The following is a 15572-nucleotide window of genomic DNA, read 5'->3' on the forward strand; positions in this document are numbered from 1 at the left end:
GATGGACTCGGCAGAGTCAGGGTTGGAGGTTGCGGAAAAAGGGAAAAGCGATGTGAGGGGGAAAGATATTTGGAAATGCATTAAAAAACTAATAACAACAAAATTGATTATTAGAAAATAATTGATGGTATTAAGGATCCAATCTACTTTCAGCTATACCAACATTGGGCGACAATCCGTCGCAAAACTTTAGAAATGAAAAGTGCCCTGTCATTATCAGTCATTATCAGTTATAATAACTGTTATTATGCATCGTTCTCCATGTGAAATTATTTATTTAGGAGGCAAAATAGCAAATTTCTTACTTAAATTCTTCAAATTATTACCTTTAAGCAAAACAATTACTTTGTGAAAATTTCCTGACCATGTTCCTTGGTTTCCTGGGCCAACTGCTTAGTGTCTTGATTCCTGCTAATGAATTGTTTTTAATCTAGAGAGAAATAGGTTAAAAGTATCGTTGCATTCTTACATTTTAATCGTAAAACCAGAGAAACTCTATCGCTTGGTAGCTTTCCTATATTAACGCACGTGGAATTTCTCATTCTAAAAAATTCACAATTCTTCGTGACTGACCCTGTTCGTAACTTAAAACTCTAAAGAAAATGTTAAAAAAATTGAGGTAAACGATTGTTTAGACAATTTATTTTTTTCTTTTGGTTTAGAATATCAAACATCACTGACTGATTTTAAAATGAATACAATTTATTCATCCATGGATCAACTGACCAAGTCCAGAGCCCTATTTGACCATTTATTTTCTTAAAATTATGAAAAAACGCAAATGAGGCAAATGCAAAAATTACGGTTATCTAAGTGAATTTTCCTCCAGACTGCCACTTTCTTATGCCTTTATGCCGTTATGCCGCTTACGTCAAACTAATTCCGCGCATTGTTTTGGGCTCAATACGCCAAAACTTTGTTAGGAAGACGTAATGACATAAAAATGCGTTTTCACAACGGGGAGAGTTTTGACATAAGAAGAGGGGAGGTATTTTAGATACTTTTTACGGAAGCATCATCCAATAGAAACAAGTATTTATTGCTAAACTGGCATAAGGCTAGACATAGACTAGATTTCAAGTGTGGGAAAAAGGCGCAATTTTATTTTTGTTATGTCAGTAATGACAAACAACCGTAGGAACTTAACGTCAAACTTAAAAAAAAAACAATGTCTGAACTTAAGATGTGTCTCAAGAAAATAACAGAATGAAAATATTTCAAATGTTGAATTTTATTTACTAAATTACCGGAGGTTTAAGGGCTCTTATGGAAGACGAAGTGAGAGTTCTTCGAAAAGAGTTATGGGGATGTTTTCCACCAATCAAAATTAAGAGATTTTCCCCACCAATCAGAATCGTTGAAATGGCAAAAAATATGTAAGGGTGTTTTTTAGACAACGCGACGTAACCCATGACGTCACGCTGACTCAGGAGTTTAGTATCCCCAAGAACTCCCATTACATTACTTCAGTTGTAGGGGAGGGGGCATTGTTGGCAAAGGTGAATTGCACTGCAATTGCAATCATTTGCATTTATAAATATGGCAAATTGTACGCCTTTCAAAATATCATGCTTTGCACTGCAAACATTGCCTTCGATTCCTTCATTCATGACCTTCATATAATTCGCATGAATTTCTGTCACCTTCGATCAAACGTCACGTCCCACGACGTGGGGTCCGGCGAGCCAACCGGTTCAACACTTCTTGGGTAAACCTGTGCTCCACGTCACTACTTCAACCCTGGACCCAACAATACTGACCCACTATCGGGTCTGCCTGTTGTCAGACGTCAATTACCCAGTGCCCATCTCAAGTACCGTTGCAGGTTAGTAGTTATATGAGGTCAGAAACGATAGCCCCAGCTCCCCCCCCCCTACGCTCATAAGGGTGTTGAGTATGAGGAGGATCTTAAAACACCCTTTTACGCTACAGTAGGCCTACGCATTCTTCCATGACACCCTATGCTGCTTAAGCTACCCAATGCAACGGAACATTGCGTTCCTGCCAGTGTGAAAGCACCTTTATACATGATAAAAACAATTTTTTTACTTGGCCGTTCACATATTCTAGCAGTGGTAAGAAGTTTCGTCAAATGACACGAAAAAATCTGATCAAAATAAGTTGTCAAGGTGACGTGACGAGGTGACGAAGCTCCAACAGATACTGATTCCGGCTGCTGCTGAAGGCTTCTTTGGAGAGAAAGGGGTAATTTGGGAGGGTGGGATGGCTTATTCCATTGCTTGCAAGTCGCCGTCTTCAGCAGGGCCAAAGCGATGAGTTTTTCATATACGGTAAACCGAACGCGGGCGATGTACAAAATTTCATTTCTGGCAGTGAAAAAACCACCAATCGCCCTTGTTTATCTGACCTACTTTAAAACCAGAAATTTTATTTTAAAAATTTCTTGTAAACTAATTCATTAAATTAAACCTTCCTTGATTTACACCTCCTGCTTCATGATCATTTCCATCTCCTCCAGTTGACCACGTCACCTCCCGGTGCGCTACCTGATTCCCCACCTCCATCCCCAAAGATGCTAGACATAAAGTTTGAAAACATCGGCGCGCTCGCCATATGTTTCCAAGCTAAAGTGTATGCTAGTTAAAAAATCATAAAAAATTGAAATTAATCAATTTTTACTTGAAACTTGCATCAACGATAGATGACATAGTCGTGTACATTTGGAAAAGGTTTCAAATTTTTCTAATGATACGCTGATTTTCGCCGATTTTTTATTAAATGTTGATTTTTCTTCTCACGTCGCGTGGAGCGAATCCTGCCCCGGGGGAAGAATAGAAGAGGGAAAACCGCTGGACCCCTTTGTTCTCCCCTATTCTCTTCCCTCTATTCTTCCCCCGGGCTAGGATTTCGTCCCTGCGCCACCAAAATTAATCGGCATGTTTTCTTTAAAAAATCGGCAAAAATCAGCGTATCATTACAAAAATTTGAAACTTTGTCCAAATGTAGACGACTATGTCGTCTACCGATGGTGCAAGTTTCAAGTAAAGACTATGTCATCTACCGTTTGTAAATATTTATATTTGAATTTTTGACAATTTTTTAACTTACACACACTTTAGCATGGAAACATAGGGCGGTAGCGCCGATGTTTTTAAACTTTAAATCTAATAATTTGCGGGCAAACTGCTACTCACCATGATTTAAAAAAAATTATGGTGAAAGCTTGTTATTCCCTCTATAAGAGTATATTTTTAGTTTTTCTTTGTGATAACTGAAACCTGAGTTATCGCGAAAAAAAGGTGAAAACTTTGGCCCGTAAGCCGCCGTGTTAAAAGGGCGGAAACACTCGTCATGTTTCCAAACTTATAAATAATCAAAAAATCTCATTAAGTCTTTCGGTGCATTACGTTAAAGTACGAGATAACTTCAATTTTCATTTTCAATTTTTTTCATTTATATTATCTCAGTTGAATTTTAAGTTAAAAAACGAAAAAGTAGAATTTCCATTTTTTCTGCTCCCATCGCTTTGTTTTCTCTCGCGCCAACGAAAAAACAACGGGATGGGAGCGGAAAAAATTGAAAATCAGACCTGATATAAGGCTAACGCAGGCCGATTTTTTAAAAAAAAGTCGCGTTTCCCTAGCCCTAGCCGTTCAACTGCATAAAAAGGTCAAAGTGGCCTAATTTGCATAAGATCCTCTCGGCATTCCAAAGACTTTTAGAACCGGCTAAAATTGATTAGGACTTTCACTATTGCGCAACACTTATGAATAGCAAAGAGAAACACCACGTGAATTTGCTGCTATAATGGAAGCGCGATTTCTCTGTATACATGGAAACAGCAATCTTGGTTCCTATTTTTTTCTTCAGATTCTGTAAATATTCCTCCTGAATATGAAATATTATCTCCTGCAAAAATTATAGTAGAACAATTGATTTTTTAGAAAACCCAAAATAAGATTGCATTGATAAGCTCTCCGAGAGCTTTTGCTTTGATAAACATCAACATATAATTTCCAATCTAGATGAATTTCTCTATGTATATGTTAATCGAAGGTTCAGGGGGAAACAAGAATAAGAAATAAGAAAAAAATAAAAAGGGACTCTATTGCGTATTTCAGTCTCGGTCATCCATATACCATTTCCCTGAAATCTCCGGTGACTTTCTCCCCATATTCTGTCTGTGAAGTGCGCGTCAACCTGGGCGTCAACGTGATCGACACTGCAAGAATAAAATCGATGGGTTCAGGGCGTTGGTGGTTCACAGATCCTCCTTTTTCATCCACCCCGCCAAAGAGGTCTTGAAAGAGGTTATAACCTCAAAGGGTTATTGAGCACGTCGAGTGCGAGAGGCTCGAGACGTGACGCGGATCTTCTTTCAAGATCGACCTCGGCATTCCAGTTATCTGGTGCTCGGTTCATTTCATCTGCAGAGATCGATATCTGTGCAATTGACGTTGTTGTTTGTATGGAAAAACCCGAAATCCGATTTTCCAGCCAAGAAGTAAGTGGAGTCTAGTTGAAAGATCGAGGATGAATTCAATTATTTATGGGACAGCCAATAGACCAGCAAACAAAGAAACACCATTTACTCTATGCTAAATTCTTTACGTCGCCGCCCCTTTACAGTTTCTGAATTATTTGATTATACAATCCAACGGAATTTCTAGAGAAATTTCCCATTCAAGTTTACCTTATTACGTAGGCCTACTGCACAGTTCAAATATGAATGAAATGGGAAGTGGGCGGAATTGGGTAAATATTGGTGCAAACGCCCGGTCTACTGGACAAAGAGCTCATCTGGAATTCATTTGCCCAGGCAACAGGCATAGAGGGCAGATAATTAGTAAAAGAACGAGAGGAAAGGTCTCGTTACTTTCCTTTGTAAACCAGCCCCGTTATTGATCATCATGACTCTTGGACTTCACCAAAATAATTAAAAGAAAAAAAAAGGGAGATGCGAAGATGAGCGTCACCCCTTCGAGGCTTCGACGGCTTTGACGGACATGTTTCGTCTGCCGGCCCCATAGGTCTCTCAAATCTTCCTTGAGTTGTTCCCCTACATCACCTTGTCCTTATAATATCTACGCAGTCCCATACTCTCCCTGGAAGGAGAAGAGAATTCAAACAAAATAAAAGGAAAATAAGGTAGAAGGGAAAAAAAGGAAACAAGGAAGAAAAAAAATGTTCGTCACTGCCAGAAATATTTTGGATCGATCCCGGTTCTTATAGATATAGCGTTTGTGTAGGGCCGTAAAAAAGATTGAGAAAGAGAGGAGGGGGAGACGGGAAAAGAAGGGCACCAGTGCGGATCATCAAGGACTACTTTTAGCTAAGCTATAAGGTCCTACAGCCCAAAGATGAGAAATATATCAAATGTGTGATCCTTCCCTTAATATTATTTTTTTTCTTCGTTTTTTTTTCTACGTTGGTTCTTTTTACTGTTTTTTAACGTCTTTGATCTGTTATCGATTTTCACCTTATCAACCGAAATCATTTCTCACTTCAGCATCTTTCTTATTTATTTTATTTTCCCCATTTCATTTGTCAGCTCAAAAAATTTTTATATGGGGACTAGAAACGTTAAGTAACTTATCTTATCTTATCTTATCTTCTAGAAGCACGGGGAAGGGGAAGTTGGCAAACCAGGACGACGGCGACAATTCACAGGGATCTGGGCTCAGTTGCTTGAACGGGCCAAAAAGATCCTTCTACCTTTGAAGTTGAGGCTTGAAAGGCAATGGGTTGGTCCTTCTTTTCTTAGCTTTCCCTGAATAGATTGAGCCGCGTAGCGCACAACTGGTAGATATATTATATTCCGTGCAACAGGTATATGACTTGACTCATTCGGTCGTGATTTGCCGTTGCTACGACAACAGTTGTCCCTTGCTCAGTTATAAAGTGTATCTTCGGCCGGGGCTCGGAAAGGGAAAATAAAACCTACTGGGTTGCTATTCTAAAGTAGATATGTGTATAGGCAAAAGGATTCAATGTTTTTGATCATCGGGCTAGCAGCTAGCTCGCATCGGTTGTGTGTCTCTATGCATCAAGTCGTCAACAGTCAACACACAGTCTGCAGACAGGGCCAACCTAAAGGGATCGTCGCTATTATTGTTGGTTCAGAGGAGGAAAAATCCATATTATATACAACGCAGCAGCATCCAATTGGGGCCTTATATTCCCTTCGCGAACGTCTCGATGAGAGTTCAGTAATGGGAAACAAAAGCTTCCCCCCAAAATCCATTCATCAACTAGACAGGGCTGGAGAACTATTCAAGTGGTGTCCCTGATATGAAGCTCTCTAACCTCTTCTATATAGTCACGGAGATGAATGGAGGTGCACGCAAACGTGTAATAAAAACGGAAGAAAAAGCGGAAGTGTGTGGCCTATATGTCAAGCGCATCCGGGACGTCAACCGAGTTTGCCACCTATTATGTACCGAATATCTACTTAGACTGAAATATAAGGTTACATTTGATATATACTCGAAATGTGCCTTCTGTCTGCGTCGTGCACATACTCTGGTGACGGCAGCAATAATTCCGAATGATTAATTTCCAGCAGGGTGAAAAAGTGGAAAACTTGTTATTCTGGAATCCTGACAAAATATTAAATGATGAATACTCTTCTCAAAAGTAAAAGTTTAAAAGTTAACCCGTGACAAACACAGACAGTTAGAAAACATTTTTTTACTTCAATTTCCAGTTGCCAAGAAAAAAAAGGGAGAGACAATGAACGACAAAGAAATGAGGGGGATTTTAATGATGTACACGAAACTATTTTGCCAATTGACGAAAGAACTGTGCGACAGTAGTAGCCTATACATTACACGCGGACACAGTATAATCTCGCTAGAAAGAAAAAAGTCGATCATCCAGGATTTGAGTTGCCGGTATTCACGTGTGCAGTAGAACGAGTTTTTACTGGTTTTTACGCTAAGCTGGGCTTGACATGTACACCGGAGAGGACGGAAGAGCATGACAAAAACGAAAAAAACAAAACAAAAAATAATAATTTGACTGATGTGGAAAGTCATAAGTGCGTTACGCTCTCAAGGTATTAGATATCTATACACTACCGTACCACGCATTTGTCGCATTAACTTGGATTCTGGAGTATATTTCTAATATCTGTAGTATACGGAACGCCATATCTAGTTGGGGTCCAAGCTAATCGTAGGCTACTTCTATATGTCTCTGTCTAGTCGATTATTGGAACCACAAATCGTGTTCATCTCGTAATCTTATGTGCTGCTGGCTTTCATTAAAATATTGAGCAGGCTGAGCAGTCGGAGCGGAAGGAGCCGGAGCGGTGAGCGTTCTTTTGGCGGATCTTGTTGCGGTTCGAGCTATGTCTCGTCAGAAGAGAGCTGTGATACTTACAACACAAAGTATCGCGTATAGTCATGCTAGGTATAAACTATAAAATTCAGTTTTACTATTGTAAAATTGACTTCAAAATTGAAATAGTTAATAATAAGCTACATAAAGGTAACTCTATTTATCTCGTTTAAAAGTTGAATCCCTCTACGATACAACGTTGCACCTTACTATAGTTTTGTCTTTGTGTCTGAAACTGAAAATACAAGTTATGGAAGGATATGTGCTGCACCGATAGTTTTGACACATTTTATGTTTTTCTAACAAACCTAATATATATCATCCACACAGGTGCGGCTGGCGTTGGTAAAACGGCGCTTGTTTCTCAATTCATGACGTCCGAATAATACATGAACATCACTTATACAACGACGCTTCTTTGGGTACGATAAATTTGTTGTGGGCGGTTATTTATTCTCGATTGTATAGTATCATTTTTAACATCTCTAACAGAAATCTGGAATACGTGTATATACGCTACAAGGGTTTCTTAGATTTTATTCTTTATATATACCGTACTGTATCTGTATCATTTGGTTCAGTATATGAACTGTGGAAGATTGTTGTATGTGGGAAGCGTAGTTATTTGACGCCTGACGATGTATAACCTTTTTTTTATTTTTAAACTTTATTTTAAAGCCTTTGATTGACAGAAATTGTCCATTGACGTAGATAAAACTAATGTGAAATATAAACAAATAATAAAAAAAAATTCATTATTGAATTTTCATTACATTCTTGTAAAATTGGATTTGTGATCAGACGACGAATTTGGCGAGAAAACAGTCCATACACGAGGTTTGGTTTTCCATCATTCAAACAGAAACATTTTAATTTTCTTTCTAAACTTGGTGGGAGATGGATAAATTTTTAAAATGTCCAGCTCGAACGCTTTCGATATTAACAAACAAGTTCCGGCCGGCAAAACTAGTTAGTGGAGGGTGGTTCCTCCCTCCACTATAACTTTACACAATCAGACACACACACAGAGAGAGAGAGAGCTCGGAGAGGGAAAATAAACGCACGAAGAATCAATCAATCGCGAGGTATAAAAGCTTAATCGAAACAATAAAGATAAATGCAAAAATCAGAAAATGCAACATCTTTATTATAAGGCTATATAAGATACTCTCAAGTATTGATCTCAATGTTTTACGTATTTCCGTTTTCTAGTGTGTGTTTTTTTTTGTTGTTTGCCATAATAGGAGGAGATAATCAAATTTCATTAAAAAAAAAGAACAAACGAGATTATTTTTAGGATAGAGAAAAAAGAAAATTAGCCTATCTCGACAAACAAACAAAAATTCTAAAAGTTCGTTATTTTTGGTTATTTATTAAACAAATACTTGCTCATGGTCATCAAGGAAGATCAATGTTTATTACGTATCTAATTCCTTTTTTGGGTTGTCTATATTATACACAAAGAAACACTAGCACGAGTCTTTATTTTCATTTCGACCCTCGCATTTTTACGTATTTTCGTCATTATCACCAGCATCAAGAGAAAGATGTGCGCATCATTTTTGTGCACTGCCATGGCGGCGGTTTGTTGGTTGGTTTTCACGAAAATATATGGAATAATCGGGCGAGAGAAAATGAAGAGATAGTGGGGAGATAAAATGGACACAAAAATGTGAGTACACAGTCACAATGCTGACGTGTACTCGTGGGATTTTCTTTCTTTTTTAGAGGAAGAGTAGGAGTGGTCAATAGTTTCTATCGAATCGCACACGGAACGAATCAACACAACGCCCATCGCTGTCTAAATCGATCCGTCCGAAGGCTAAGCAAAAAAAAAAAAATAATAATAATTGACCAATGGTTTTTTAAATATTTTTTTACTTGCAGCTTGAATTTTTAAATGATTTCATTTGTTTGTTTGTGTGTTTGTGGTATCGGAAATATCACAAGTGAGTTGAAAAATTTAAATAAAAAACCCAAATTATTTTTCTCGAGAATTTCAAACATGTGTTCTACTGGATTAATAGCCCTACTTTATCAACTATAGTTTGGAGGGGATTGACGAGAGAGAAATGGGTGGGGTTCAAGTGGCTTTAATGTGACGCAATAAAAATGAATTTAAAAAAAGTATAGAAATTTGTAATAGACGAAAATATTATCATATGTTATTCCAGACCCAGACGACTCGTCAAAACCTCGGTCAAAACTGGCGTATGCCGGTAACGACAATCAACATCCTCTATATACTTTCAAATAATACTCTTGTAATAGTCTCACCCTAACCCCCCTCCCCCAGCAAGAAAATGAGCCACTAAAAAAATTTTTGATTTGTTCATCATTTTCCCTCCTCCGATTATTCCCAATAAACTAAAAAGATCCGGGGGAATGGAGAAAAATAAAATTCGTCCCGCGCAAAGTGCAGCAGCACCTTACGAAAAAGAAACGGTCAGCACGCTCACGGATAACTAAAAAACAATTCCAAACATCCACACGCAAACACATTACCCAACAATGAAGAAAGATAAAAAAAAAGCGCATGACAGAAACAAAAACGAAAAGTTACAATCAAAAGACGGACAAACTTTTGACAACTTTTTTTCTTTTCTTTAAATAATAATAATAATCAAAAGCGCCACTAAAAAAATTGTTTTAACCAAACAACGGTCGACAACGGCGGTTGTAAGCTATAAATGCATTGCGTATTTCTGTTCCATTAATCTTTTTTTATTTTATCCAAAAAGGGAGAGAGAAAAAAAGCAACCGAAAAAACGACACGAGTTCAATTTGAAGACAAAAAACAAAAAATTATTATCATGTGAAGAGAACAATGTTGTTTTTTTGTTTTTTTTTTCTTTACGTACAGTAAGTTCATTGATTATTTTTGTGTGTTCATTTCCAATAAAAAAAAAGTCCAAATTGGCCTGGCTCACCTGAATCCCATCGTCGTTTGTGTGATGACTACAAGTTGAGTTACGTATTTCAAGGAGTTCAGTGTAAAAAAAAACAAAAAAAAAACAGATCAAAACATTACGTATATATATGAGTTTAAAGGGAAGTGGAGGACTCACACAAAAATCTAATTTTGTATTGTATTTACGTATTTTTTTAAAAGAAATTTCTTTGTTAAGTTTTCATTTTGTTTTCGCTTGTTTTTTTGTTTTTTTGAGAGCATTATCAGCCATCATGGCGAGTGAGTGAGAAAGTGGTCGGCTCTGAACACAAAAGAACGGCCATTGGCCCGAAGGGCGAGCCGGACGAGCCAACCAATCATTCCGGAACAGGGGTATCGGGAGTCTCTCTATACCACTGTTCCGGGCTACAATCCTCCGCTGGGGTTGGTTGTGACTGTACTACTGCAGCAGCACACTACACACTAGTCGTGTAGTGTGTGCGAGGCCGTTTGTGCTGCCCGTTTCGAGGATGGCTTCACACGCAATCATCTCCCGCGCTCGAGCCATCTCATCATCGATACCGGTAATCATTGGTGATTGGAAAGGAAAGGGTATTACAGTAGCTTGCACTGGTACGCTCGGTTCATTTGCTATACATCCATTGCAGGAGATACGATATAATTTCAACAGATTTAATTTCAACTGTACTCGAAACAATGCTACCCTCACTTCCCATTATCAACTGAAGGCAAGCCCGACCAATCCACATTTACATCCTGCTTCGCAGAAACAATCATCTCACCACAAATCTAAAAACACATAGCACCAAAATGTTGAAAATATCGTTCTAAAGATAAAATAAAAATATATGCGTGATCTACTTTGATTAGACGGACAAACTGCAAAGCTTTTGCTTGATCTCAAGTGCGTTTAGCTTTTAATGACACTGCATGTTTTAACTCCTATCTACGTGCCAACGCATTTTCGATGCCCAAAGGAACCACAAAAGCAAGAATTAAACCAAAGTCCTTATTAATTTTTAAATTATTAATTGGAAGTACTAATTCTTATTGACGGTAGAATCAAAAGTTCCTCGTCAGGTTTTACTCGTTGATCTCATTCTTTGGCACTGCCAAATTGGCAGTAAGTTTGGAAACTTTTACTGTTGGAGGAATAGATGGTGCAATATTCGGCGGCAAAGGGGCAACTCGTACAGGTATTATTGGTAATGGAAGGATTGGAACAGGGAAAAATAGCTTTTTTTTAACTCTTCCATAGCAGAGTTCTTCTCATTGTCGTAATAACGCAAAATTCTTTAAAATGGTTGAATAAAAAAGTTTAAAAAAATTTTAATACTAAATAAAATTAATTCGATAACTCTTCATTCGTCACCCTCGGTTTAAGTTTAAACTACGCCACTTCTGCTTTTGAGCATGCTTTTGAGACTTAAATCGAGTTGGCGAAGACATACTTATATTATTTATAAGAAGTGGGAACAGGATTTATAAATAACAATGAATACATAGACAGAACCGGGCAACCGGCTATACACCGCATGAATATCCCAAGGAGGAAGGGGGAAAAGGACAGGCAGGAGAAGTTGTAGAGAAATCACGCAATCGACCCCAGGGCCTTCTTTATTGTTTCGCGGGGCTATAGTTCGAGAGCCTGTGTGGCCCACTCACAATGAGCGTGAGTATGTTTTAAAAAAGTAGTAGAACCAACGTTTTCGGTAGTATGACTGACTCGGGACGATTCACCAGCAAATAAAAGAGTGGTCCACAAGAACTTTTGTTACTTTTCCTGTTGCGTTTAATTAACAGAGCGTCTCGATGACTACAACAAACTCAGTGCGTGTGTACACACGGCATTTGTTTCCCGTCCTGGAAATTTTTTCTCTTTAATATTTAAACATATACGACACCCTGAAAAACCTTAAAATTTCTTCCCTTCTTCTTCCTGGGGGCGAATGGGACCAAATGGTCGTATGAAGAAGAATACCATCGCTTTTTCATTCCTCACTTCTTTACGAAGTTTTTCATATACGTGTCTGTGTGTACGCGTAATTATACAGACATGTTCCCCTACACAACTGGGGCTGAGTAAACTACTAAACGACGCCCGTTTCTCTTTTCTACTCAATAGTTTTTTTTCTTCAACTTTCACCTTACAGGCGGACAGGAAGTACGTGGGCACCGACATTCCTCACCACAAACGAGTGGAAATTTCGGTTAAAGGAAAGCAATGTGGAAGAAAAAAGAGGTGCTGCATATCTTCATAACATTTAGCTATCTCTCTTTAACTTGAAAGGTGTACGTATAGATCTATGCAACACTCTTACATTCGTAGAGAGAGAGAGGGACTTGTGTGTAAAATAAGTTTACCAGCAAGAGTTGTGCAGTCTAATAACTACTGGGAGAAAAACATACCAAAAGAATACGAACGAGAATACGAAGGAGGAGGACCTTGTGCTAAACTGGCTTGTGTTAAGGTGGGGTCCCGGGTCCTACAGGTAGTAGAAGTAGTAGCAGCAAAAGTGGGGGAGGGGGATAATATGGCCGAAATGGCAGACTCATCCAACAATGAAAGGAAAGGGTGAACTCATGAATAGAATTTTTTTTTTTTTTTCCCACGTATATCAAACTTTAATAGCACAGCCTTCGCAACCCATTTGAAGGCGAAGCGATTTCTCGACTTGACTGTTGACTCATCTCGTTACGAGTCATATAATTCGAGTTGATTTCGATTCAAGTTGTTATAAAAATGTCAATTTTGTAACAAAGAAAAGCTGGTGATGCAGCGGAGAAACCAAGGCAATCCAATGCGCTCATCTTGCCGCATAGGAAATGTAATCACACGAACCCTCTGGCGACGAGGTTGACACGTTAAACAGTTTACCGGTAATGTCTTTTTTCTTCATATCGGATGAAATATATAATAGGTGCTGCTTCCATGCTCCCATGGTTCCTTGGTGACGGTGCTGTTAGCAAGGAAACGATATTAAACGTGTTGAGAGAGAACGCAGTGACTCGACACACTTTTTGGGGGTTATAGGGTCTACTAACTGATATAGCCTCTTTCCTTCGACTACAATCTACACCCCTTTTATCCTCGTTTGGTTGTGACATTCTAGAATTAAAATGATTTTTTTAATGATTTTTTTTTACATTGTATTAATTTTATTATCCTACAGAATGTCCGAAAAAGTGAAAGGTTGTTTTTTCTTCTTCCCTATATAAAAAAAATTAATCAATCACGACATGGCAAGAGAAAGGAAGAGACGAAAAAAAATTTTATCAAATGAAATCAGGTACGTGTTAGGATTTGACGATGAGGGAGGGACCTCCACTCCTTGAATTGGCAATGAAGGTGTGAAATTATATTAAGAATATAAACACACATAATTAATTATAACATCTGACCAAAGAGAGAAGGAAAGAGAAAAATGGCCGGGAGGAGTGAATGTTTTTGGTTTGTACATGACTACATTATATATGTGTGATGGGGGAGGAATAATGGTGAGTATTCTTTTTCGGAAAGAAAACAACGATTCTAGTTGTGTTAACACAGCCGTTAATTTATAATTCCTTTTTTCGGGGGGAGGAAGGGGGGGGGGTTGAATATTAAGTGGCAATTTCCTAGCATAATCAGCAGAGGCAACCGTCGCTTAATAGTACGGGCGTATTGCTGCCATTGGTTTGCTTGACTGAGAACTTTCTTGATGGATTTCGCCACGTCGCTTCCTTCAAAAAATATTTTCTTTTTTGCTCACCGGAATTTCATGTAAACAAACAAAATAACAGAACCAACCTGAATCATTGCCTGAACGCCCCGAGAGGACCCAGAGCTGTCAATCCGCAGCAGGAGGCGAGCAGGACTTTGCCATGGTCGGTCAGTAAAGCGGCACCGTTAACGACCGAGCTGAACTGGACGGCGTAGATGCTGTTGAAATAATTGACCACCTTCTCCAATGCATCCAACTGGACATTTTCATCCAGCTGATCTTTACGCAAGAGTTCCACGTAAAAATCGATGGCTTTCTCTTGTTGCAGCATCTCCTGATAATGAAGCGTTCTCATCTCGAGAAACTGCTGCGGGAACAGCTGTTCAGCGCGTACGAGAACTGGTGACCGACTCCCTATCGAGAATATGAAGAGAGACAGTGTCAATAATGTGAATTGATGTGTCATTTAAAGTGAAATGATAAGACCTAGAGTGAAAAGAGCCAATGAAGCATCCTGGCTCCAAAGATGCACTGGTCAGCAGGTCAGCCGCAGGAGATTTGAGAGTGTTTGACAAATCCCCAGCCGAGCCGGGAAACTTCTCTTTCACTTGAGCGGTAAGCATGTCGCATTTGAAGAGCCGTCTAGACATCAAGAGAAATTGCTGCACGCTGTGATAGTCCCCTGAGAACAGAAGGAAAATGTTTAGTATTTAAAACGTCACGATAAATCACGAAATTACCTCCACGGGCCATGAATGAGTCTGGCATGTACGTGCAGAGATAAGACACGTGTTGTAAAGCCTGCTGAACGTCGAGCTTGCGCAGCTCCAGATCGATCGTCTTTGAGAAAGTTTTGGTTTCAGTAAACATCTTTTGGTAATCAATGACCTCGGGAGGTTCCCCCACCGGCTTGTTGGTCTCCCGCTGCAGCGCTTCTCTAAGTTGATTATTAGACTCTTGCATCTTCTGTACCACTTCCCGGAATTTGCAAGGATGAAGCTGAAGCCGTTAGGGATGCCAGTAGAGATTCTTGTTTCACGATTGCATACGCAGAATTTTCTTTGAGCCAATATGCTCCACATTAGCTACTTTGAGAGCAGAAGGGCCACACAAACTTTGCCCGTCTTTGTTTCCATAACAGGGACTGGGGTATCGTCTGCCAACTCCAGAATTTGCAGCGGTACTATTTCCTTGTGGTGTGGTAGATTTCGCGGCATTAACAGATGACCAGGCATCGGCAGCTGATCCCCAATCATCGGTCGCAGGAATACCAGCAGTTGAACTACTAGCAACTGTTGTAACAGGCGGTGCAGCAGATGAATTGCTCGCTATACCCCAATCATCCAATACAAGTTGACTGTTACCAATGGGTGCATTGTAACTGGATCTTGGAGTATTTCTCGCACCTCTTGGAGCAGCGTTGTTGAAAGAAGAAGTTGTTGATCAACGCGAAGGTTATTTTCAAAAAAGTGTATTCTGCCCCCAAGTCGAAGTAAGAACGGATTGCTTTACGGAGGAAACATAATCAAAAAGTAGAGGTGACAGCAGCATTAGTTTTCATCGAATCGAGCGAACAACTTTGTTTCCAATAGAAACAAAGGAGTGAAAGTACTGTAGGGTAATAATAGAAGTGATCAAGACCACAAGAGGAATTC

General features: G+C 39.1%; 1 protein-coding gene across 3 annotated transcripts; it reads right to left on the minus strand.

Moving 5' to 3' along the window:
- Window positions 1-13333: 13333 nt before the first annotated feature.
- Window positions 13334-15340, minus strand: LOC124206132 (dynactin subunit 1-like). Of its 3 annotated transcripts, XR_006879579.1 has the most exons (5): window positions 15324-15340; window positions 14658-15245; window positions 14404-14599; window positions 14004-14331; window positions 13343-13936 (listed from the first exon to the last, which is right to left on the minus strand). XR_006879579.1 is itself a non-coding variant. In XM_046603803.1 (3 exons), exons 1-3 carry the CDS (start codon window positions 14878-14880, stop codon window positions 14301-14303), a joined length of 450 nt encoding a protein of 149 aa, XP_046459759.1. In that variant the 5' UTR covers window positions 14881-15317; the 3' UTR covers window positions 13334-14300. The 3 variants fall into 3 exon arrangements, 1 of the variants encoding a protein (XP_046459759.1); XR_006879580.1 differs by lacking the exon at window positions 15324-15340 and having other exon boundaries at window positions 13349-13424; window positions 14658-15317; XM_046603803.1 differs by lacking the exon at window positions 15324-15340 and having other exon boundaries at window positions 13334-14331; window positions 14658-15317.
- Between the last annotated feature and the right edge of the window lie 232 nt (window positions 15341-15572).

Source organism: Daphnia pulex, chromosome 10 (genome assembly GCF_021134715.1).
Source record: "Daphnia pulex isolate KAP4 chromosome 10, ASM2113471v1".
Lineage (NCBI taxonomy): Eukaryota > Metazoa > Arthropoda > Branchiopoda > Diplostraca > Daphniidae > Daphnia > Daphnia pulex.

Bases quoted from the DNA above. Each gene is read 5' to 3' on its own strand.
- LOC124206132 (XM_046603803.1), bottom strand. From the start codon at position 14,880: ATGCAAGAGTCTAATAATCAACTTAGAGAAGCGCTGCAGCGGGAGACC. The intron at 14,600-14,657 runs GTAATTTCGTGA...TTCTGTTCTCAG, and splicing joins CTCATTCATGGCCCGTGGAG to GGGACTATCACAGCGTGCAG. The intron at 14,332-14,403 runs GTCTTATCATTT...TATTCTCGATAG, and splicing joins ATTGGCTCTTTTCACTCTAG to GGAGTCGGTCACCAGTTCTC.